This window comes from Oncorhynchus nerka, linkage group LG28 (assembly GCF_034236695.1).
Source record: "Oncorhynchus nerka isolate Pitt River linkage group LG28, Oner_Uvic_2.0, whole genome shotgun sequence".
Classification (NCBI taxonomy): domain Eukaryota; kingdom Metazoa; phylum Chordata; class Actinopteri; order Salmoniformes; family Salmonidae; genus Oncorhynchus; species Oncorhynchus nerka.
Window position 1 is genome coordinate 69,609,138 of NC_088423.1, and position 25,986 is coordinate 69,635,123.

The 25,986-nt window shown below is 48.6% G+C and overlaps 1 protein-coding gene across 1 annotated transcript in view; it reads left to right on the forward strand.

Moving 5' to 3' along the window:
* hcn4 (hyperpolarization activated cyclic nucleotide-gated potassium channel 4) overlaps positions 1–25,986 on the forward strand; it is a 95,120-nt gene that overhangs the window by 29,985 nt on the left and 39,149 nt on the right. The window contains exons 2-4 of the mRNA XM_029641442.2: positions 653–1,076; positions 11,858–12,019; positions 14,061–14,279. Of these exons, the coding sequence (XP_029497302.2) occupies positions 653–1,076; positions 11,858–12,019; positions 14,061–14,279 (805 nt within the window). The remainder of the gene's footprint in view (positions 1–652; positions 1,077–11,857; positions 12,020–14,060; positions 14,280–25,986) is intronic.

Genomic DNA, 25,986 nt, shown 5'->3' on the forward strand with positions numbered 1-25,986 from the left:
CCAGCAACCACAAGCAGGAGACAAATAGGTTATGCATCAAGACAGACTGGGAGATGTAGGCTAGGCTGCGTGTGTGGACCATTACTCCTTCATGAGCACATGTTGTGACAGCCATGGGTCACACAGGTTCAAACTGGCCGTATCGGGGATTTAACAGTTAGTTTAATTACATATTTCATATTGAATCATTAACTTTAAAAGGCCTTCAAAGACAGGATTTAGTGGCGGGTCAAGACACATGGCCATAGTGTACATAGTGTACATAGTGTACACGATCCTAAACCACGTTCATTATTGAACATGTTGAATGTCAGTGGCAGTATAAAGCTGTTCATTACAGTCTATGTGATGGTATAAAACGAACCGCTCATCCCAGATAGCTGCTGTAGTTTACAGTATGTACATTTAATGTGATCAGTGGTAGCGGTACTTCTCAGGGAGAGGCAGCTGTTGATCTTTTCTCCTAAATCCTCCAGACCCAATTCCTGTCTCTCCTAGGTGCTGCTGGAGTTGACTATAGTGCTACTGATAGTGGGGAACCTGATCAATATCCCTATGTGGTTCCTCCTGTTCTCTCCCAGGCTCTATGCCATCTGTGGTTCCTCATGTTCTCTCCCAGGCTCTAAGCTCTCTGTGGTTCGTCCTGTTCTAGGTTCTACTGGGACCTGACCATGCTGCTGCTGATGGTGGGGAACCTGATCGTCATCCCGGTGGGCATCACCTTCTTCAAAGACGAACACACGCCCCCCTGGATCATCTTCAACGTGATCTCAGACACCTTCTTCCTCATGGACCTGGTGCTCAACTTCCGCACGGGCATCGTCAAGGAGGACAACACCGAGATCATCCTGGACCCACAACAGATCAAGATCAAGTACCTGAGGAGCTGGTTCGTGGTGGACTTCATCTCCTCCATACCTGTGGACTACATCTTCCTCATCGTGGAGACGCGCATCGACTCAGACTTCTACAAGACGGCCCGGGCGCTGAGGATCGTCCGCTTCACCAAGATCCTCAGCCTGCTCAGACTGCTCAGGCTGTCCAGGCTCATCCGATACATCCACCAGTGGGAGGAGGTAGGGTACTGTAGGAGGGTGTGTGTTTGTGTGTTGTGTTCGTACGTACAATATGTGCGCGTGAGAGAGGGGAGATTATTAGAATCCATAGTATATCTACCAAACACAGAATACCTACACATGAACACAGACCATCTTTACCACAGTCGACTGTCCTCTGTAGAGTATAGCCCCTCAGAGAGAGATAACGTTGTTTACTGAGATCCATAATGTGTTACCGTTCCCCTGGGGTTGGGCTAGAGGAAGTGTGTCTGATTAGATCCACTAGTGAGCCAAGGTGAAGAGGCGTTTTGCTTTACCTCATCCACCAGTGAGATGATGAAGAGAGAAATGTTGATTACTGTTCTGTGCAGCAGCAGTCTATCTACCAGTCTGACGAAGGGAGTCGAGAGAGAGAGAGAGAGAGAGACTGCTGCTGCTGAAATACAGGGATGATTATAATTTCTGTAATAATTAGAAATGTTCCCGTCCCTCCCTGGGTGTATCCTTGAGCACTGTCCCAGAAGTAAGAGGTGCAAAGTGAAGCAGCAGAGCACAGCAGGAGATGCATTCAGTCAGTCAGTCACTAAGGAGACAGAGACACTCCTTCACCACCAGGAAAGCAGGGTGCACACAGACCCAGGCACCGCCACAGTGAATTTACATACCAGCCAACAGATGGGGCTCCCTGCCCAACCACTGCCATTCATGCTCTAGCTTCTACAAACATTGTATTTGTCTAAACTGCACAGTACTACTCCATTTGAAGCCTTGTCATGCACTCTTAGAAAAAAAAGGGTTCTTCGGCTGTCCCCATAGGAGAACCCTTTTTAGTTCCAAGTAGAACTCGTTTGTGTTCCATTTAAAACCCTCTGGGAAAAGGTTTCTACAATGAACCTAATAGGGTTCTGCCTGAAACCCAAAAGGGATCTCCTATGGGGACAGCCGAGGAATCCTTTTACGTTCTAGAAAGCACTTTTTTTCAAAGAGTGTGTAGCATTGTTTTTTATTTTATTTTAATATTGCAGATAGAAGCCACAAACTATCAATGTAATTTTCTGCATAATTTCCAATCCCCAATATATTTTTTCCAATATATTTTCCTTTATTATTTACCCCTAACCCTCCACCCCTCGCCTAATTGGAGTAAACTAATAGACAACAACACTTAGGCTTCTACTTCCAGCTTATACATACTATATACATTTCACTGACACGGTATATTTTACAATAGTTATCTTTTGTTTGTTTTTAGTCTCATCCTTCATTGTTTGTAACATTGAAATGTTTGTCAGGACTGGTTCCCTCTCTTTCTTTCTTCTACAGTACCACTTAGACAGAATGATTGTGTCCATCCCTATAGGGTATTTTGATCACGGCTCTATTCAGCTCTCTAAACCAACTGAGGCGCTCTCTTTCACAGATGTTGTAAAATGCCTTCAAATCACGGCTGGGTGTGTTCACCTGAGAGTTTTACTTTGCATGAACAATGGGGGAGTTTGATTAGCTGGCTGATTGCCAAACAGACCACAACACTAAACCACACCATACCCAGGGGCATTTTAAAAGGGGCCTTTCAACCACATCGACAGACATTTTGAGGCAGCATACCACTCAGGTTGTGAAGTATACATCAGACGCAGCATTGCTAGTAAATGAATCTCATCACCATCAAACCCATTTGTCTTTGTCTTCATGGGAACTGGGACTGATAGAGGGTACTAGCCAACACAGAGGCAGATTCTATTTGTATGTGTGTGTACAGTGGGGCAAAAAAGTATTTAGTCAGCCACCAATTGTGCAAGTTCTCCCACTTAAAAAGATGAGAGAGGCCTGTAATTTTCATCATAGGTACACTTCAACTATGACAGACAAAATGAGAAAAAAAATCCAGAAAATCATATTGTAGGACTTTTAATGAATTTATTTGCAAATGATGGTGGAAAATAAGTATTTGGTCACCTACAAACAAGCAAGATTTCTGGCTCTCACAGACCTGTAACTTCTTCTTTAAGAGGCTCCTCTGTCCTCCACTCGTTACCTGTATTAATGGCACCTGTTTGAACTTGTTATCAGTATAAAAGACACCTGTCCACAACCTCAAACAGTCACACTCCAAACTCCACTATGGCCAAGACCAAAGAGCTGTCAAAGGACACCAGAAACAAAATTGTAGACCTGCACCAGGCTGGGAAGACTGAATCTGCAATAGGTAAGCAGCTTGGTTTGAAGAAATCAACTGTGGGAGCAATTATTATGAAATGGAAGACATACAAGACCACTGATAATCTCCGTCGATCTGGGGCTTCACGCAATATCTCACCCCGTGGGGTCAAAATGATCACAAGAACGGTGAGCAAAAATCCCAGAACCACGCGGAGGGACCTAGTGAATGACCTGCAGAGAGCTGGGACCAAAGTAACAAAGCCTACCATCAGTAACACACTACACCGCCAGGGACTCAAATCCAGCAGTGCCAGACGTGTCCCCCTGCTTAAGCCAGTACATGTCCAGGCCCGTCTGAAGTTTGCTAGAGAGCATTTGGATGATCCAGAAGAAGATTGGGAGAATGTCAGATGAAACCAAATAGAACTTTTTGGTAAAAACTCAACTCGTCGTGTTTGGAGGACAAAGAATGCTGAGTTGCATCCAAAGAACACCATACCTACTGTGAAGCATGGGGTTGAAACATCATGCTTTGGGGCTGTTTTTCTGCAAAGGGACCTGGTCGACTGATCCGTGTAAAGGAAAGAATGAATGGGGCCATGTATCATGAGATTTTGAGTGAAAACCTCCTTCCACCAGCAAGGGCATTGAAGATGAAACTTGGCTGGGTCTTTCAGCATGACAATGATCCCAAACACACCGCCTGGGCAACAAAGGAGTGGCTTCGTAAGAAGCATTTCAAGGTCCTGGAGTGGCCTAGCCAGTCTCCAGATCTCAACCCCATACCCCATGTCATCTGGCACTCCCGAATAACTTGTCGACCACATCTCACCACCTGACTGACTTTTTGACTTTTTCGTGATGACGACTACATTTCAAATTACGTCATTTTTAAAACTGCATCACCATTTGACCTTTTCGAATAATATGTCTTCTTAAATTGCTGGTAGCTGAAGAGCAATCCACAGCGCCATAGGAAATACAGTACTTCCTGTTTAACTTGCAAGGTCTTTGATGTTGTTGACTCCGTTGCTTCCCCCAGCACAGCAACATTGCTCGTTGCTCTGTCATAGTTGGTCCTGGAGACATCTGATGCCCTCTGACCTGCTGAGTGAAGGAAGGCTTCATGTTCTCACCTGTCATAGTGAACAGAAGACAAATGCCTCAGCAAGGCAGCTCCCTGTCACAGTCAAAAGAACAGCTCAGCCCCTAGTCTCCTCTAATCACAGATGATATTCTAACATCCTGGCCCACACACACCTTGACATTAAGGGTTAAATGAACCCCCTGGCTGTGGAGATGTCAGGTGCTTTATTTTCTGTGTGTGCGTGTGCCTGTGTGTTTACATGACTTGCTACTGTAACGTGTGTTTAGGGGCAGTATGTCAAGTCTTGATTAGTGCCCCGTAGTCAACTCTGACCCTTTGTTGCATGGCACAAAGGACTTCCCATCCTATCAAATCAGCATCTCAAGTTTTAAACAGCTATCTGTTAAACCACACAACATTAACTAACCAATAATAGACGCTTACAGAATAAAAACATTGATCAAACATTCCATTCCAAGACATAATAGCCGAGAGGGCTCAGTGAACTACAGTGTTTTACAGCTTACAAACAGGCTGTGGTTGATGGTTGTGGTGGTTGTGTGTGTGTGGGGGGGGGCATTGTTGTAGATAATGATATTCTAAGTGGTGTGCAGATATCCATCATATCAAAGGGAGGAGGCTGCAATCAGTGCCATGGCATCTCTCCTGTCTGTCCTCCTATCCTCATCTCTCCCTATCTAGACAGCTGGGCTGTACTCATTGTCATATTTCATTGGGATAAAAATAAGACGCTGGCTGAATATCCTCCTCATCGGAGTTGTCTCCTATAGACAAACCCAGTGACTTGAATTAAATTAGTCAACATGTTATTAAATCAAACTCAAACGAATGCACTAATGACTCATTTGTGAGAGTGGCTCCCATGCCAGATGTCTTCAACATCACCATCCCCCTGCTTGCTGCTTTTAGCAGGGATGCAGAGGCATTTGGGGCATTGACGAGGAAATCGTTTAAAAGACAGAATTGTCAACGGCCTTATGTGGAAATAGTATAAAAGCCAAAGCATCAAGCCCCAGATTTGGATTTTTAAAAATCTCAGTCAGCACTTAGCTGCACTTAATTTCGCAGAAAGAGAGAAAGAACATCCTTAAATACTTTTCCGACTTAAAGTTAACAAGAATAACATTAGTGGGCGGCGGTGGATCGTTTTCAACATGGCAGACAGATTCCACAGTGTTTTGAACTTGGTGTCAGGAGCTTTTGGAGCACCACCATCTGTGTTTGTTTAGTGCATGGAGGCAGGGAGTCCATCTCTATTAATATTGGCATCTGGGATTGTTAAGATGGATGGCTTTTCTGCCCAACTGGCTGTGTGCAGGATGGAGGGGGGGAGGATCCGATATGCCACAGAAAGAAATCCCAAGGTGCTTTGATAAGAGTGAGCCACGTGGTCGCCAGGCAGGCAGGCACACCACGAGGGAGGAATGGAGGGAGGGCACTTCCATTCATTTTCCACCCAATAAATCAGCACACACAAAATATGTAAATAATGCAAATCAGCCAATCAGTCCTCCACCTGGTGATCCGTACCTTGACCAAGGACTGCTGTTTCACTGATAAGAAAGAAGAAAAGTTTTAATGGGGTATTATTGAGTGCACAATGAGGCTTGCCAGCAAGAGTGACAGGTCCTCAAGACTGTCTGTGAATGTGCCTTGTGTTATATTAATACCCACAGCAGGGCCCCTTAGAAGACTTCTACATTAAAATGTGTAATCCGGCACGCACCCATCGATGCCTCTCGGTAGGAAGCTGAATGAAAGCGTTCTGTGGCTTCCTCAAAAGCCCTCCAGGCCAAGGCTTGTATAGACAGCTGATGAAAGAGTGGCCCCATGTGGTTCTTTCTCTCTGTCGCCGCCATTTCTTTACCTACACAACTCCCTTGTCTACCATTACAGTGTGGATGAGGGTCTGGCATTTTGTCAGGGCTTTTTACTGTGTCGCCCATGTTGTCCTTTTATACTGAAATCTAGCCCAGTGTTGAACTAAAATCAGAAAAGGGGGGCGGGTGGCATCAGTGAAACAATAGGATTTTTCTTGGATTTGGTGGTCGACACGATGCCAGACATTCATCATCATTAGCAGCCTGGACGGCAAACACCAGATGCCACAGCATAGCATTACATTGACTGTGTCTCACTCACAGGCGTATGCATCTATTATCTCTCTCTCTCTCTCTCTCTCTCTCTCTCTCTCTCTCTCTCTCTCTCACCTGGACCACACTCTTCTCTCCCTCCATCTGTCTGAGATGACTCTGCAGCTGTGACTGTGGCTTCCTGTGTGTCCCAGATAGCTTCCTGACACGATCAGGTGTCTCCCTATTGATCAAATGGATGTCTTGTCTGGGCATGTCTGTCTTTCTGGACTGGGTCCTGTTTTCTTTCCACTGTGACGTCTCAGCCAATTTAGCTTTCTTTAAATCTTTAAAAGAAACAAAGCAGCAATGATCCTTCCACATTTACGATTTGTTGAGATGACAACGATGATGCACATGTGAATATGCAGTATGCATTAGATTTAATGTTTTTCTTATTCATCTTGACCACAAAACAGACACATAACAATTGGATATGTCATTAGTTCTGTTGTAGACATTCCCTAGCTATTAACCGTAATAATGTAAAGGATATTGAAGGTCACCTAGGTGGTAAAAGCCTTGGTTTCAAACAGAGTAGAGCTCGTCCATAGCTCTCTCCATTGAGAGCACTGATGAGGTTAGGTGATAGAGTAACGTGGCTGCCAATGTCAGAACCCCTGCCCTTAAGATGCCTTTGTGGATTGTCTGGGTGCCCTCGTCATTCATGGCTCTGTTGTTTAGCCAGATAGTCATGCGGCCAGGCTTATTGTATGTCCCTATCAATTAAAACAAAGAGGCCAGCCATCCGTCATCCCTTTAATGTACTGTACTGTACTCTACAATGCAGTGTGTGTGTGCGTGTGCGTGCGTGCGTGTGCGTCTGTGTGTAGCTAAGCTGCATGTTGTGACATGCCAGCAGCCCCAAATGACTTTAGAAGCAAATGACAGTGAGTGCATGGTGCACAGTGTCCAGCCCCTCCCCTGTACATATCTAATGAACACTTGGCAATTAGGCAGGGTCTGTCTTGGTGTAAGACAGGGGTTAGCAACAGAGCCATTTGTTTTTTTGGCCCCCAACAACGAACAGGTTGTTTTTCCATTTAGTGGGAATGGGAATATTTTTGTTGTAATTGAGTTAAGGCTGAGAGGAGATATAGGCTAGGAAGATATATAGCTAGGAATCCCCCCCCCCCCCCACACACTGAAATGTACTAGTTAAAGCCCCTGCTCTCTTTTTCTGTCTCATTTGCCAGTACTATCTGGAGATTTGCATTGCATTATTCTGTCAGGAGAGCTTTATACTCCATTCAGTACAGAAGTTCAAAAAGTATTTTAAGGGCACATCCCACTGGGCACACACATCATGTCAACGTCTATTCCACGTTGGTTGAACGTAATTTCATTGAAATGACGTGAAAACAACGTTGATTCCCGAGTGCCCAGCAGGATGGAACTTCAACAATTACAGGGATTTGACAGTAGAGTTTTCTTTGTACAGTACTAGTAGTCTTGGACAGGTATTTGTATCTCACCTATGTAGCTTCCCTACTCAAATCGAGCAATATATATATATATACAGAACAAGCGACCTTCTTAGCTCGATCAGCTTGACACTTCACGTTGACGAGCTCCATGACGATTGTAATGTTCGTGACATAAGATGCTCGGACGGGAAATGTGAACAGATAATTCATTCATTGTTTTGCTGTTTGACCGAGATCCTGTGGGCTTGAACAATGTATGTTTTATATCATCCATTTTTAATGGAGAGGAAATGTCTACATTTAAATGCATTACGAACGCATCCACTGTATCAGAGAGCTCACTCTCCCCTTTTGGAAAAACAATTTTACAAATTAAAAACAAAATGTCAATCTCAAGTGTGAGATTGGATGGGGTAGGTCATGATTTTTTAATTTGACACACATGGGGATTTTGACAACTCTTTAATGTAACGGAATGCCATTTAGTTCCAGCTGGAGAATCAACATCACAATATATTGCCTCGTATCAGCTACCATAACCATTATTGTGTTTGGAAAGAGAGTGGGCTCTTTAAAAACCAATATCTCCTCCTTGTGTTTGGAGTGGAGCACAGCTGTGGAGAGGAGAGAGGGAGAGAGGAGGTGAAGAAGAAGAAGGGGTTTGGTAGATTAAGTGAGAAGGACACTGCCAGGGGAATGACTCGGCTCAGATGATGTACAGTTGAAGTCGGAAGTTTACATACACTTAGGTTGGAGTCATTAAAACTCGTTTTTCATCCACTCCACAAATTTCTTTAGTTTTGGCAAATTGGTTAGGACATCTACTTTGTGCATGACACAAGTAATTTTTCCAACAATTGTTTACAGACAGATTATTTCACTTACAATTCACTGTATCACAATTCCAGTGGGTCAGAAGTTTACATACACTAAGTTGACTGTGCCTTTAAACAGCTTGGCAAATTCCAGAAAATTACGTCATGGCCTTAGAAGCTTCTGATAGCCTGATTGACATCATTTGAGTCAATTGTAAGTGTACCTGTGGATGTATTTCAAGGCCTACGTTCAAACTCAGTGCCTCTTTGCTTGACATCATGGGAAAATCAAAAGATATCAGCCAAGACCTCAGAAAAAACAATTGTAGACCTCCACAAGTCTGGTTCATCCTTGGGAGCAATTTCCAAATGCCTGAAGGTACCACGTTCATCTGTACAAACAATAGTACACAATAGGACCACGCAGCCGTCATACCGCTCAGGAAGGAGGTGCGTTCTGTCTCCTAGAGACAAAAAGTGAAAATCGATCCCAGAACAACAGCAAAGGACCTTGTGAAGATGCTGGAGGAATCAGGTACAAAAGTATCAGTATCCACAGTAAAACGAGTCCTATATCTACATAACCTGAAAGGCCGTTCAGCAAGGAAGAAGCCAGTGCTGCAAAACCGCCATTAAAAAGCCAGACTACGGTTTGCAACTGTACATGGGGACAAAGATCATACTTTTTGGAGAAATGTCATTTGGTCTGATGAAACAAAAATAGAACTGTTTGGCCATAATGACCATTGTTATGTTTGGAGGAAAAAGGGGGAGGCTTGCAAGCCAAAGAACACCATCCCAACCGTGAAGCACGGGGGTGGCAGCATCATGTTGTGGGGGTGGTTTGCTGCAGGAGGGACTGGTGCACTTCACAAAATAGATGGCATCATTAGGAGGGAAAATTGTGTGGATATGTTGAAGCAACATCTCAAGACATCAGTCAGGAAGTTAAAGCTTGGTTGCAAATGGGTCTTCCAAATGGACAATGACCCCAAGCATCTTCCAAAGTTGTGGCAAAATGTCTTAAGGGCAACAAAGTCAAGGTATTGGAGTGGCCATCATAAAGCCCTGACCACAATCCCTTAGAACATTTGTGGGCAGAACTGAAAAAACGTGTGCGAGCAAGGAGGCCTACAAACCTGACTCAGTTACACCAGCTCTGACAGGAGGAATGGGCCAAAATTCACCCAACTTACTGTGGGAAGCTTGTGGAAGGCTACCCAAAACGTTTGACCCAAGTTAAACAATGTAAAGGCAATGCTACCAAATACTAATTAAGTGTATGTAAACTTCTGACCCACTGAGAATGTGATGAAAGAAATAAAAGCTGAAATAAATAATTCTCTCTGCTATTATTCTGACATTTCACATTCTTAAAATAAAGCGTTGATCCTAACTGACCTAAAACAGGGAATTTTTACTAGGATTAAATATCAGGAATTGTGAAAGACTGAGTTCAAATATTTGGCTGAGGTGTATGTAAACTTCCGACTTCAACTGTAAATACACCCCGGACTAAACACTTTGAACAAGCGCCCAGAGCTTTAGCTGGATGTCTCTGCCATGCACTCACTCTGGAGCCTGGCGGCCTGACGCTTCCCTCTTACCCCAGCAGAAACTTCTTGGGGACAATATTGTCTCTCCCCTTTCTGGCTGGCCCATCTGACGGAGGTGATCTGATGTGATGGCCCAGCGTCCACACTGTCCCAGAGAGGCCCGTCACACAGCCTGTCTCAGTACTAGTCCCTGGTCCCTGTCTGTTGTTTCCACACAGCCACTCCGATAGAAACAACGAAGCGTCAGATCAACAAGCACTGGGCTTTAGGAGTCAACCGGAGACATCTAGCCTGGGTCAGGAGGAATGGTGGAGAGCGCCTGCCTGTGTGTGACTGTGGCTGGCTTCTCTTCTCCCCTTTTCCCAACGTTCGCCAGCAAAGACGAGAGAGATGGAATATCCCTCTCTCAGCCTTAAGCTTTTAAATGGCGCTGAGTGGCTTGTAATAAGGAGAACAGCAGTTAACAGTGCACACCGCGGCCCTCAATGGGATTAAGTGGCTTTAAATTGTTGAAGCCATTAAAATCCACACCAGAGTAGAGTAGGCGTCCTGTAGCTGCTTATGAGTCTATTTATCATTAGGATTAACAAAGCTCGCCCAGGCTGCCCACACTCAGTCTGCAGGGACGCATACATACGCATACATACGCCTGCCCATCCCTCCATCCACTTTGTGTTAGTGTGCTTACCTGAGGGGTTGATTAGAGTGATTCAATAAAGCCTCCTCATAGGCCAAGCCATGCTCACATGACCATCCTGACCATCCTCTACAGACCACCCATGTCAACGTCTGTAAAAAGCACAAGTGTTACATCGAAGATGATGTTCGTTATGGTGCTGTACGTTGAAGCTAGGGTCCTGCATGTGTGATGGAGAACACTGTGGCCTCGGTCTAGAACGTATGCTCAGATTCAGACTCAACGTGGTCTGGCTCAGCCCACGTGTTACATCAAAGATGAAGTTCTTTATGTTGCTGTACGTTGAGGCTAGGGTCCTGCATGTGTGATGGAGAACACTGTGGCCTCGGTCTAGAACGTATGCTCAGATTCAGACTCAACGTGGTCTGGCTCAGCCCACGTGTTACATCAAAGATGAAGTTCGTTATGTTGCTGTACGTTGAGGCTAGGGTCCTGCATGTGTGATGGAGAACACTGTGGCCTCGGTCTAGAACGTATGCTCAAATTCAGACTCAACGTGGTCTGGCTCAGCCCACGAGTTGCATGTAGGAAATCCACTGCTTGGCCTTCACCTTGACTATAAAACGAATCGACCAAAAGGTTAGGGAACAAAGTAAACAGGCAACACCCCTGGAGAAAAGGGTCTTTGTAATCCAGGGCTTTGTCTGCCAGCCAGCCTACACATGTCTTTGTGCTCAAACACAATTCCCTTCCTCCTCCTGTTCTGCTCTCCATCCAGGGGCGCTGCTCTATGGCTGACCATGTGCCCCTCAGCGTGTATGTGTGAAGGGTTTGCGCTAAACAGAAGACACATTTTTGTTTCTCACAAAATGGACAATAATGTATTGTATTCTGCGCTCTAGATCCTCCATATGACCTATGTCCTAACACAGTCCTTTCCTCTTCCTGTCCTGCTCTTCAGATCTTCCATATGACCTATGACCTGGCCAGTGCCATGGTGCGTATCGTCAACCTGATTGGTATGATGCTGCTGCTGTGCCACTGGGACGGATGTCTGCAGTTCCTGGTTCCCATGCTGCAGGACTTCCCCCAGGACTGCTGGGTGTCCAAAAACAAAATGGTGGTAAGTAGTGCTTTGCTGTGCTCCAATACTAGGTGAGCATCCAAAATGACACCCTAATATCTAGGAAGTGTACTACTGGGCTCTGGTCAAAAGTACACTGTGTGGAATAGGGCGCCACTTCAAACGGAGCACAAGTCTGTCTAAATCAGATTAGTCCCTCCCTGTTATCTCATCTCTCTGTCTCTGTAATTACTGTGCTAAGCCTGTAGCATCATGGGAAATGGCTGCCTTGCATATCTGTCCGTTTTCCCACCTAAATCAAATGTTTCTTTTTCCTTTCTCCTTTATCCGCCCACATTTATTCAATTTGCTGCATTTTCTTCAGTTATTTGGAGCTCTCTCTCTCCACAAGCTCTGTATGGTTTGGTTTTCTGTATTCTGAAAGTGAGAGCTAGGCGGTGAGCTTGGCCTCGTATGAAATAATGACTTTCAGAGGACAGAAAGCTCTTATCCAATATTGGTCAAGTATTGACAATTTTCCAGCGAGCACTCATGCTGTTCTTTAATTTCATCACATTGTTAGCCGCGCTGCTGCTGCACGTCTCGGGGAGAGAGGAAGGGAGAGGGAGAGAGGAGAGGAGAGAGAGAGAGAGAGAGAGAGAGAGAGAGAGAGAGTCTCAGAGTCGCTGGAAAGAAAGCCCTATGTCTCGTAATGACCTCCCTCTCCTCTGTAATTAAGTTTTCTTTGTGGTTATATAACCGGACTCTGCGACACCTGAGGTGTGACCCTGAATCAACCGCGGCACACGGACGCACAGTATAACCTGTCATGGTCCAAACTAACAGGGCCTTTTGAGAGAGAGAGAGAGAGAGAGAGAGAGAGAGAGAGAGAGAGATGATTTATGATGAGGATTTGTTGTAGAGCTCACGGAAGGCAGGCAAACAGCTCCAGCCCTCAAAGAGGATTAATCTGGGATCTGTGAATAAAAAACAATCACATCAAAATCTAATTAGGTAATTAAAGACAGACAGGCCAGTAGTCAGTTAGAGAAAACAGTAGCCTAGCGAACACTTTTGGCATGGCAAGCTGTCTACTGTCAGGGAGGGATCGCTTTGACCTAAACTCCTGCTCTGCATTACACAACACCATGATGAAAAACTGTGGAGAACTGCCTTAGCTGGGTCTTTCTGCTCGGAGCAGTTTGGGCCTGATAAGAATTAGAGGGTAGTGGTGCTGTGGCTCTTGTCTTTCCTTACAGTAGCTGGCCCATTATCTTATTGGGTCATCCGTTTTATACCTTTTTAGGAGGCACTAATAACTTTCCTATCTCTCAGGTTTTACCCCTGTGGAAATGAGTTTGAAAGCAATTTGGACATGTCACCTCAGGAAAGAGCAGATATTGATTCTGCTTGGACCACCACGGGACCTAAAGGAAAAAAATGGCAATTTATCCACAAACGAGAAACGAGAAAAGAAAAATCACATTTTTCTAAATAGCTGACCTACTTTTTGCCTTGCAGGCCTCTTGTGTCTCGGGATCCATCCATTCAGTCACCCTCATGGTTGTGTTCAGTTTCTGCTCCGAGCTGAAAAGGCCCAGCTAAGGCAGTTCTCCCCTGAATACTTACATATAGAAGAGTGTATGTTGATGTAGCCAAGTGTTGATGTTCCTATTGAGGCATGATGAAGAGGACATCTGTGGCTACCCTCTTACATGATGATGAGGATGATTATTATGATGAGGACGATGATGATGATAATGACGTTGATGATGACTAGGAGGAGGATGGCGATAATGACATCGATACTGATGGTGATAATGACATTGATGATGATGACGACGACTAGGAGGATGATGGCGATAATATAATTGATAATGATGATGATAATGACGTTGATGATGATGACTAGGAGGATGATGGCGATAATGACATCGATCATGATAATGACGATGATAATGATAGGAAGGACTCTGGTGGTCTTAGTGCTTGCTGACCTTTTCCCTCCAGGCATCTGGCAGAGTGTGAACAGTACCCCCCATATCACCATATCCCTCTCTTCCCTCTGCCACCTTTTCTCTTCCTCTCTCCCCCCATCCAGAACGACACATGGGGCCAGCAGTACTCCTACGCCCTGTTCAAAGCCATGAGCCACATGCTGTGTATCGGGTACGGCATGTACCCACCTGTGGGCATGACGGACGTGTGGCTCACCATCCTCAGCATGATCGTGGGCGCCACCTGCTATGCCATGTTCGTGGGTCACGCCACCGCACTCATCCAGTCTCTGGACTCCTCCCGTCGGCAGTACCAGGAGAAGGTGAGTGACGTTGATCAGAATGGATGGGAATATAACTGGGTAACTGGATAAGCAGCAGGAGATCAACATGTAAGGAGAACTGTACCCAGAGGAGAGTTAGGAAATGAAACCAACCAGACTTCATTTGGACACCCAAAGCATTGAACAGATTAGACTTCTTAAAATGTGTATTAGCCAGTCAGTACAGTACAGTTAAGCTCAGTTTCAGCCCTAAATGAGGGCAGATTGATTCAGGTTTCCGCCTCCCTTCAACCTCTGTGAGCTGCAGTGCTCAGGGCTGCATGAGAGCCAGAGTCCCAGGCTCCCCTGTGTGGGGATGGGAAAGGCCCTGGTAGTTGGCCTTGGAAGCCCTACCCAGCTCCTAGCTACAGCTCCCTGCCCACCTCCAGTGTGCCCCAGCCTCTCCATGGGCCCAGTGTGGGTGATAATGAACCTTGCTGCCAGGCAAGGGGAGGAGACCCCCTGGAGAGAGTGGCTAGGGCTGTAGAGACTCCCACATACTGTACATCTCCCCTCAGAGAGAGAGGGAGTGCTGGTGAGAAATAGAGAGAGAGAGAGAGACTGAGAGAGATGGGTGAGGGAGTTGTTCAGGTCAGAATCAGCATAGCCAACCAGTGTCTCTGGATACCCACTGTATGTGTGTGTGAGCGAGAGTCTGCTTCCTGTAATGTGAGCACTGAGACATTGTATATTTGTGTGGGTGTTTGAAGAATCAAGAGCCTGTCCTTCACACCAGGAGGGATCAACGTGGGCAGGAGACTGGCATCCAATGTGGTCTCCAGATAGACACACAACCACCAAACTGCTGTGCTATGGATGTGGACTGGCTGCATGACTATTGCTGTGGATGCAGAATTCTTGTTGAACAAGAGGGGAGCAGACAGCCGTCCCAGCTCAGCGCTCAGTCTAGTCCTGTTTTAGAGGTGCTCCGCTTGCTGCCAATAATATGAGGCTTATTAACAGCTGTCCCGCCTGGGACTCCTCACCACAGATCAGCACGTGGAGCAGGGCCCATTCTCAGCCACCATCTCCCCATTCTCCCCACTCTCAGTCTGCCTGGAGGAACATTAACACTATAAATTGCAATAAATATTTAAGAGTGTGTTTTCCCATTTATCTTTCTGTGTCCAATAATTAAGCACGGTCTGTCTGGATGCTGCCTTCCATAGCTCCCTGTTTCTCCCTGTCTCTCCCTGTCGCTCCCTGTCTCTCCCTGTCGCTCCCTGTCTCTCCCTGTCTCTCCCTGTCGCTCCCTGTCGCTCCCTGTCGCTCCCTGTCGCTCCCTGTCTCTCCCTGTCGCTCCCTGTCGCTCCCTGTTTCTCCCTGTCGCTCCCTGTTTTTCCCTGTCGCTCCCTGTCTCTCCCTGTCGCTCCCTGTCTCTCCCTGTCGCTCCCTGTTTCTCCCTGTCGCTCCCTGTTTTACCCTGTCTCTCCCTGTCGCTCCTTGTCTCTCCCTGTCGCTCCCTGTTTCTCCCTGTCGCTCCTTGTTTTTCCCTGTCGCTCCCTGTTTTTCCCTGTCGCTCAATGTCTCTCCCTGTCGCTCCCTGTCGCTCCCTGTTTTTCCCTGTCTCTCCCTGTCGCTCCCTGTTTTTCCCTGTCTCTCCCTGTCGCTCCCTGTTTTTCCTTGTCTCTCCCTGTCGCTCCCTGTTTCTCCCTGTCGCTCCCTGTCACTCCCTGTCTCTCCCTGTCGCTCCCTGTTTCTCCCTGTCGCTCCCTGTTTTTCCCTGTCGCTCCCTGTCGCTCCCTGTTTTTCCCTGTCGCTCCCTGTTTTTCCCTGTCGCTCCCTGTTTTTCCCTGTCGCTCCCTGTTTCTCCCTGTCGCTCCCTGTCGCTCCCTGTTTCTTCCTGTCGCTCCCTGTTTTTCACGGTCGCTCCCTGTTTCTCCCAGTTTCTCCCTGTCGCTCCCTGTTTTTCCCTGTCTCTCCCTGTCGCTCCCTGTTTCTCCCTGTCGCTCCCTGTTTTTCCCTGTCGCTCCCTGTTTCTCCCTGTCGCTCCCTGTCGCTCCCTGTTTCTTCCTGTCGCTCCCTGTTTTTCTCTGTCGCTCCCTGTCGCTCCCTGTTTCTCCCTGTTTCTCCCTGTCGCTCCCTGTCTCTCCCTGTCGCTCCCTGTGTCTCCCTGTTTCTCCCTGTCGCTCCCTGTTTTTCCCTGTCACTCCCTGTTTTTCCCTGTCACTCCCTGTTTTTCCCTGTTTCTCCCTGTCGCTCCCTGTCGCTCCCTGTTTTTCCCTGTCGCTCCCTGTTTTTCCCTGTCACTCCCTGTTTTTTCCTGTCACTCCCTGTTTTTTCCTGTCACTCCCTGTTTTTCCCTGTTTCTCCCTGTCGCTCCCTGTTTCTCCCTGTTTTTCCCTGTCGCTCCCTGTTTTTCCCTGTCTCTCCCTGTCGCTCCCTGTTTTTCCCTGTTTCTCCCTGTTTTTCCCTGTCGCTCCCTGTCTCTCCCTGTCTCTCCCTGTCGTTCCCTGTTTCTCCCTGTCGCTCCCTGTTTTTCCCTGTCTCTCCCTGTCTCTCCCTGTCGCTCCCTGTCTCTCCCTGTCTCTCCCTGTCGCTCCCTGTTTTTCCCTGTCGCTCCCTGTTTTTCCCTGTCTCTCCCTGCCGCTCCCTGTTTTTCCCTGTTTCTCCCTGTCGCTCCCTGTTTTTCCCTGCCATCCCTGTTTTTCCCTGTCACTCCCTGTTTTTCCCTGTTTCTCCCTGTCGCTCCCTGTTTCTCCCTGTCACTCCCTGTTTTTCCCTGTCGCTCCCTGTTTTTCCCTGTCTCTCCCTGCCGCTCCCTGTCGCTCCCTGTTTCTCCCTGTCGCTCCCTGTTTCTCCCTGTCGCTCCCTGTTTTTCCCTGTCACTCCCTGTTTTTCCCTGTCACTCCCTGTTTTTCCCTGTTTCTCCCTGTCGCTCCCTGTTTCTCCCTGTTTTTCCCTGTCGCTCCCTGTATTTCCCTGTCTCTCCCTGTCGCTCCCTGTTTTTCCCTGTTTCTCCCTGTCGCTCCCTGTTTTTCCCTGTCTCTCCCTGTCGCTCCCTGTTTCTCCCTGTCGCTCCCTGTCGCTCCCTGTCTCTCCCTGTCGCTCCCTGTCTCTCCCTGTCGCTTCCTGTTTTCCCTGTCGCTCCCTGTTTTTCCCTGTTTCCCTGTCGCTCCCTGTTTTTCCCTGTTTCTCCCTGTCGCTCCCTGTTTCTCCCTGTTTTTCCCTGTTTTTCCCTGTATTTCCCTGTCTCTCCCCCGCTCCCTGTTTTTCCCTGTGTCTCCCTGTTTCTCCCTGTCGCTCCCTGTTTTCCCTGTCTCTCCCTGTCGCTCCCTGTTTCTCCCTGTCGCTCCCTGTTTTCCCTGTCACTCCCTGTTTTTCCCTTCTCCCTGTCACTCCCTTTTCTCCTGTCGCTCCCTGTTCTCCCTTTCCCTGTCTCTCCCTGCTCCCTGTCTCTCCCTGTCCTTCCTGTTTTTCCCTGTCGCTCCCTGTTTTTCCCTGTCTCTCCCTGTCGCTCCCTGTTTTTCCCTGTTTCTCCCTGTCGCTCCCTGTTTCTCCCCTGTCGCTCCCTGTATTTCCCTGTCTCTTGTCTCTCCCTGTTTTTCCCGCTCCCTGTTTCTCCCTGTCGCTCCCTGTTTTCCCTGTCTCTCCCTGTCGCTCCCTGTTTTCCCTCCCCTGTTTTTCCCTGCTCCCTGTTTTCCCTGTTTCCCTGTCGCTCCTGTTTTTCCCTGTCGCTCCCTGTTTTCCCTTCACTCCCTGTTTTCCCTGTTTCTCCCTGTCGCTCCCTGTTTTCCCTGTCGCTCCCTGTTTCTCCCTGTCGCTCCTGTGTCTCCCTGTTTCTCCCTGTCGCTCCCTGTTTTTCCTGTCTCTCCCTGTCGCTCCCTGTTTCTCCCTGTCGCTCCCTGTTTTTCCTGTCACTCCCTGTTTTCCCTGTTTCTCCCTGTCGCTCCCTGTTTTTCCCTGTCGCTCCCTGTTTTCCCTGTCCCGCTCCCTGTTTCTCCCTGTCGCTCCCTGTTTCTCCCTGTTTTTCCCTGTCGCTCCCTGTTTTCCCTGTTTCTCCCTGTCGCTCCCTGTTTCTCCCTGTCGCTCCCTGTCACTCCCTGTTTTTCTGTCTCTCCCTGTCGCTCCCTGTCTCTCCCTGTTTCTCCCTGTCGCTCCCTGTCTCTCCCTGTCGCTCCCTGTGTCTCCCTGTTTCTCCCTGTCGCTCCCTGTTTTTCCCTGTCACTCCCTGTTTTTCCCTGTCACTCCCTGTTTTTCCCTGTTTCTCCCTGTCGCTCCCTGTCGCTCCCTGTTTTTCCCTGTCGCTCCCTGTTTTTCCCTGTCACTCCCTGTTTTTTCCTGTCACTCCCTGTTTTTTCCTGTCACTCCCTGTTTTTCCCTGTTTCTCCCTGTCGCTCCCTGTTTCTCCCTGTTTTTCCCTGTCGCTCCCTGTTTTTCCCTGTCTCTCCCTGTCGCTCCCTGTTTTTCCCTGTTTCTCCCTGTTTTTCCCTGTCGCTCCCTGTCTCTCCCTGTCTCTCCCTGTCGTTCCCTGTTTCTCCCTGTCGCTCCCTGTTTTTCCCTGTCTCTCCCTGTCTCTCCCTGTCGCTCCCTGTCTCTCCCTGTCTCTCCCTGTCGCTCCCTGTTTTTCCCTGTCGCTCCCTGTTTTTCCCTGTCTCTCCCTGCCGCTCCCTGTTTTTCCCTGTTTCTCCCTGTCGCTCCCTGTTTTTCCCTGCCATCCCTGTTTTTCCCTGTCACTCCCTGTTTTTCCCTGTTTCTCCCTGTCGCTCCCTGTTTCTCCCTGTCACTCCCTGTTTTTCCCTGTCGCTCCCTGTTTTTCCCTGTCTCTCCCTGCCGCTCCCTGTCGCTCCCTGTTTCTCCCTGTCGCTCCCTGTTTCTCCCTGTCGCTCCCTGTTTTTCCCTGTCACTCCCTGTTTTTCCCTGTCACTCCCTGTTTTTCCCTGTTTCTCCCTGTCGCTCCCTGTTTCTCCCTGTTTTTCCCTGTCGCTCCCTGTATTTCCCTGTCTCTCCCTGTCGCTCCCTGTTTTTCCCTGTTTCTCCCTGTCGCTCCCTGTTTTTCCCTGTCTCTCCCTGTCGCTCCCTGTTTCTCCCTGTCGCTCCCTGTCGCTCCCTGTCTCTCCCTGTCGCTCCCTGTCTCTCCCTGTCGTTCCCTGTCTCTCCCTGTCGCTTCCTGTTTTTCCCTGTCGCTCCCTGTTTTTCCCTGTCTCTCCCTGCCGCTCCCTGTTTTTCCCTGTTTCTCCCTGTCGCTCCCTGTTTCTCCCTGTTTTTCCCTGTCGCTCCCTGTATTTCCCTGTCTCTCCCCGTCGCTCCCTGTTTTTCCCTGTGTCTCCCTGTTTCTCCCTGTCGCTCCCTGTTTTTCCCTGTCTCTCCCTGTCGCTCCCTGTTTCTCCCTGTCGCTCCCTGTTTTTCCCTGTCACTCCCTGTTTTTCCCTGTTTCTCCCTGTCACTCCCTGTTTCTCCCTGTCGCTCCCTGTTTTTCCCTGTCACTCCCTGTTTTTCCCTGTTTCTCCCTGTCGCTCCCTGTTTCTCCCTGTCGCTCCCTGTTTCTCCCTGTCGCTCCCTGTTTTTCCCTGTTTCTCCCTGTCGCTCCCTGTTTCTCCCTGTCGCTCCCTGTCACTCCCTGTTTTTCCCTGTCTCTCCCTGTCGCTCCCTGTCTCTCCCTGTTTCTCCCTGTCGCTCCCTGTTTCTCCCTGTTTCTCCCTGTCGCTCCCTGTTTCTCCCTGTCGCTCCCTGTTTCTCCCTGTTTCTCCCTGTCGCTCCCTGTTTCTCCCTGTTTCTCCCTGTCGCTCCCTGTTTCTCCCTGTCGCTCCCTGTTTCTCCCTGTTTCTCCCTGTCGCTCCCTGTTTCTCCCTGTCGCTCCCTGTTTCTCCCTGTCGCTCCCTGTTTCTCCCTGTCGCTCCCTGTTTTTCCCTGTTTCTCCCTGTCGCTCCCTGTTTCTCCCTGTTTCTCCCTGTCGCTCCCTGTTTCTCCCTGTTTCTCCCTGTCGCTCCCTGTTTCTCCCTGTTTCTCCCTGTCGCTCCCTGTTTCTCCCTGTCGCTCCCTGTTTCTCCCTGTCGAGGCTGTAGCTAGACACCAGACAGTTCCACCATTAGTGGCCACTGTACTGCTGTGCTGAAGGTCAAGCAGTGTTAGATGAAGTGGCCTGGCCAGGACATGTTGGCTGGTGTCTCTAGCTAGAATGCTAGAAAAAGACAGACAGACAGACAGACAGACAGACAGACAGACAGACAGACAGACAGACAGACAGACAGACAACGTGATTGGCCTTTTAGGTCAGTGTGTGTTAGTGTTGTGTAACAAAAGGATCCAGGCCTGTAGAATCCACTCTGATTTCTAGTAGTAGGCTAGTGCCATAATCCAGACAAGAAGCTCCATACAGCACAATCCCCTGCAGCTTTGGGAGGACAGGTGGCCATGTTCAGCCAGTGGTCCAGTTGTTGCCCATCTGATCTGTGTCATGGAAGGGCACAGCTGTTTCTGTTCTGTCTCCAGGGCCTCCTGCCTAGAGAGAAACCAGCTGACACTGCACCAGCAGCCAATGGACAAACTCGCCCAGTCATCACACTGGCCCTGTCCTACCAGAGGATTGGATTGGACAACGGGGTGTGGTTCTATGTTGTCACATTAGCAGTGAGGGTAGGGCAGGTAGCTCTGCAGAGTGAGGCTCTCGCTTTGGGATCAGCCTGCGGATTTGAAGTGAGCAGGACAGAAAGGTGCAGGATAGAAGGGCATCATTGCTACAGTAATCGTGTGGACTGTTAAACTGTTGGTCTGTGGGCCTATGTTCTGACAGAACTCTGCTTTATGTGTGGAACTGCTCTGTTCTGCTGTTGGCGTGGACCAACAGGCACGATCACCCCAAGGGGACAGTGTTCAGGCTTCCTTCCCATTTACACAAAGAGGAGAGGACACAGGAGACTGGAGTCCTCAGCTCAATGAGTGAAACCAGAACAGAGGAGAGGGAACCAGAGCCAAACGACACAACACGCCACATTTATCTGCTCAGTTAGCTGCCTCCCTCTGACTCTGACCAGATTCACAGGCTCCTACAGTCATTAGAGCATAGGGGGGGAGGGAGTGGCTACAGGTAACTATAGAGAGGGAACCTCTACAGACAGGGATGTATGGACATTGGGCAAGATGGGAGCTGCAGGAGTGGTAATGGTGACAGTCTTTAGGTGACAAACTGGTAACAGTTTAACTTGACCAAGAAACACAGTCTGGGTATATCCCCTCTGGGCAGAGAGAGGGGGAAGAGAGAGAGAGAGGGAAGAGAGAGGGAAGAGAGGGAGAGGGGGAATAGAGAGAGAGGGTGAAGAGAGAGAGGGGGGAGAGCGAGAGAAGAGAGAGGGGGGAGGGAGAGAGGTAAATCTGTGAATAGTTCAGAAGTATGTTGCAGAAAGAAGATGGGAGGGATGTTTGCAATGCTCCACAAAGACGGCAATAAAATGATCATCAGAAAGCCTGGGTATAATCTGCTGTGAATAGAGAGTTCTATTACAATGTGCCTCCATGTGATAAATGGCAGGCTGTCAGAAGCTAGCAATGCAAGCTTAAAAGAGCCCTTAAAAGGAAGCAGGAACTCTGGTAACTGGTACAAAGCGGAGAGCCTGAGTTATCATACTCTCAAATGCTGTGGCTTGAACTGTGACACGGGAGCCAGATAGGAGATATACTTTTGATTTATTTCAGGAGCAAGGGTTTTTTTCCATATTAGCCAACAACAATCTGACTCTTCTTCGCTCAGTTCAGACGGAATCAGCGGGAAACAGGGAAAATGCTTTCTGCTGATTTTATCATTCAAGTATTTCTTTTTTTCTCTTTTTTTGGTAACATCCCAACATTTTGAGAATTACGCGTCCCAGGTGGTGTCATACTCTGTGCCTCTCCCTGTCTCTCTGTCCCCCCTCAATCCCACAAAGGGAATATGATGTGCATGAGATTGTTCCTCAGCTCCTTCCCTCCCTCCAAACCCCCAGTATTACTGTGCTCCATGCATGTGTCTCTGCTAGCCTACAATATCTTAAGGTGTGAGTTGGAAAGGGTAGACTCCAGATTTCCCCATGGATTCCAGCATCACAGCTACGGCATGTTGAGACCCATATCACACAAAGGGAATTCCATCTCTCAAGATTGAGGGCACAGGCAGCAGCACATCTTTATGGGACTGTACATATGCCTGTTTCCCTCCCCGACTGCATGTCTGTAACCTCATGTAACAATGGAAGTGAGAGAAACCAGGGGAAAAAATATTCTCATTTTCCTACCAAGATATCAGAAAAACGAGACCTTTCTAAACCCTTGATATGTTTGGTGTTAGCATGTAGTTATTTCCATTATCATGATGGGTATTTAGTCAATTCCTCAAGCTAGTCCTATGGCATCAGGACAGTGAGAACCTTGACCCCCAAACCGTTTACTATTCCCAGACCATCACGATCACACCATTCTCAGTATACAGCATAGTACGCGCACTCTCCCTCTCTCCCCAGTCACTTATTTTCTCTCAACTTCAGTAAATGACAAAATGGTGGCCGGCAGTCAACATGGTAAGTCCCTGACAGTACATCTATCTGCATTGCGGTTTGGCAGGCAGGCCAGATCCCAGGCAGGCCAGAGCCCAGTGTGTCTCTTCACTGGTTAATCCCTCACTAAACTGGGAAGAGGAGGGGGGGGGGTCTACTGTAGTGTCCTGGCGCTAATGGACACAACACCAGCATTCTGGGTTTCCACTGCTGCTTTGTGTCTGTGTTTGTTTGTTTGTATCCTATCGGTTCTTGGCAGTGTTGGGTAAGGATTGTGAGAGTAGCCTGGGAACCCCAGAAGGGGCTTGTGTTGTTGGGAGGCAAAGCAGCGTGTTGTGACATGCCAGCAGCCCCAAATGGCTGTAGAAGCAAATGACAGTGAGTGCATGGTGCACAGTGTCCAGCCCCTCCCCTGTACATCTCTAATGAACACTTGGCAATTAGGCAGGGTATAATTGGTGAAGGACTAATGGAAGAAGGCCCTGAAGCTGATTAATCCTGGGTGCTACTGAGGCTTCAGAGACCCTCTGTTCTCTTCTCCCCAGCTTCAATCCCCCCATCAGAACTATTCAATGAAATAGTCATCGTTCCTCCTCGGGTACTGTGCATTCACTGGAACTGTGCTTTGTACATTAACCCATTTCTTCCCAAATAGACCCATTTCCTAGCCCTAAATGCTCTATTTATTACTCATAACCCCTAGTTCCTCTGCCAATACACCTCATCCCTGTTACTTGCCTTTCTCAGCCCTGTTACCCACTTTCTAACACGTTTCAGGAGAAGACTCAGGTGCAGATAGTGTCGAAGTAACAAACGTTTATTACTAGAACAGGGGTCAGACAAAACGACAGGTCAAGGGGTAGGCAGAGGTCAGTAATCCAGATCAGAGTTCATAAAGTACAGAACGGCAGGCAGTCATGGGGTCAGGGCAGGCAGAGGTCAGTAATCCAGATCAGAGTCCATAAAGTACAGAACGGCAGGCAGTCATGGGGTCAGGGCAGGCAGAGGTCAGTAATCCAGATCAGAGTTCATAAAGTACAGAACGGCAGGCAGTCATGGGGTCAGGGCAGGCAGAGGTCAGTAATCCAGATCAGAGTCCATAAAGTACAGAACGGCAGGCAGTCATGGGGTCAGGGCAGGCAGAGGTCAGTAATCCAGATCAGAGTTCATAAAGTACAGAACGGCAGGCAGTCATGGGGTCAGGGCAGGCAGAGGTCAGTAATCCAGATCAGAGTTCATAAAGTACAGAACGGCAGGCAGTCATGGGGTCAGGGCAGGCAGAGGTCAGTAATCCAGATCAGAGTCCATAAAGTACAGAACTGCAGGCAGTCATGGGGTCAGGGCAGGCAGAGGTCAGTAATCCAGATCAGAGTCCATAAAGTACAGAACTGCAGGCAGTCATGGGGTCAGGGCAGGCAGAGGTCAGTAATCCAGATCAGAGTCCATAAAGTACAGAACGGCAGGCAGTCATGGGGTCAGGGAAGGCAGAGGTCAGTAATCCAGAGTGGTGTGACAGGGTACAGAACTGCAGGCAGTCATGGGGTCAGGGCAGGCAGAGGTCAGTAATCCAGATCAGAGTTCATAAAGTACAGAACGGCAGGCAGTCATGGGGTCAGGGCAGGCAGAGGTCAGTAATCCAGATCAGAGTCCATAAAGTACAGAACGGCAGGCAGTCATGGGGTCAGGGCAGGCAGAGGTCAGTAATCCAGATCAGAGTCCATAAAGTACAGAACGGCAGGCAGTCATGGGGTCAGGGCAGGCAGAGGTCAGTAATCCAGATCAGAGTTCATAAAGTACAGAACTGCAGGCAGTCATGGGGTCAGGGCAGGCAGAGGTCAGTAATCCAGATCAGAGTTCATAAAGTACAGAACGGCAGGCAGAGGTCAGTAATCCAGATCAGAGTTCATAAAGTACAGAACGGCAGGCAGTCATGGGGTCAGGGCAGGCAGAGGTCAGTAATCCAGATCAGAGTCCATAAAGTACAGAACTGCAGGCAGTCATGGGGTCAGGGCAGGCAGAGGTCAGTAATCCAGATCAGAGTCCATAAAGTACAGAACTGCAGGCAGTCATGGGGTCAGGGCAGGCAGAGGTCAGTAATCCAGAGTGGTGTGACAGGGTACAGAACTGCAGGCAGTCATGGGGTCAGGGCAGGCAGAGGTCAGTAATCCAGATCAGAGTCCATAAAGTACAGAACGGCAGGCAGTCATGGGGTCAGGGCAGGCAGAGGTCAGTAATCCAGAGTGGTGTGACAGGGTACAGAACTGCAGGCAGTCATGGGGTCAGGGCAGGCAGAGGTCAGTAATCCAGATCAGAGTTCATAAAGTACAGAACGGCAGGCAGTCATGGGGTCAGGGCAGGCAGAGGTCAGTAATCCAGATCAGAGTCCATAAAGTACAGAACTGCAGGCAGTCATGGGGTCAGGGCAGGCAGAGGTCAGTAATCCAGATCAGAGTTCATAAAGTACAGAACGGCAGGCAGTCATGGGGTCAGGGCAGGCAGAGGTCAGTAATCCAGATCAGAGTCCATAAAGTACAGAACTGCAGGCAGTCATGGGGTCAGGGCAGGCAGAGGTCAGTAATCCAGATCAGAGTCCATAAAGTACAGAACGGCAGGCAGTCATGGGGTCAGGGCAGGCAGAGGTCAGTAATCCAGATCAGAGTCCATAAAGTACAGAACGGCAGGCAGTCATGGGGTCAGGGCAGGCAGAGGTCAGTAATCCAGATCAGAGTCCATAAAGTACAGAACTGCAGGCAGTCATGGAGTCAGGGCAGGCAGAGGTCAGTAATCCAGAGTGTTGTGACAGGGTACAGAACTGCAGGCAGTCATGGGGTCAGGGCAGGCAGAGGTCAGTAATCCAGATCAGAGTTCATAAAGTACAGAACGGCAGGCAGTCATGGGGTCAGGGCAGGCAGAGGTCAGTAATCCAGATCAGAGTTCATAAAGTACAGAACGGCAGGCAGTCATGGGGTCAGGGCAGGCAGAGGTCAGTAATCCAGATCAGAGTTCATAAAGTACAGAACGGCAGGCAGTCATGGGGTCAGGGCAGGCAGAGGTCAGTAATCCAGATCAGAGTTCATAAAGTACAGAACGGCAGGCAGTCATGGGGTCAGGGCAGGCAGAGGTCAGTAATCCAGAGTGGTGTGACAGGGTACAGAACTGCAGGCAGTCATGGGGTCAGGGCAGGCAGAGGTCAGTAATCCAGATCAGAGTCCATAAAGTACAGAACTGCAGGCAGTCATGGG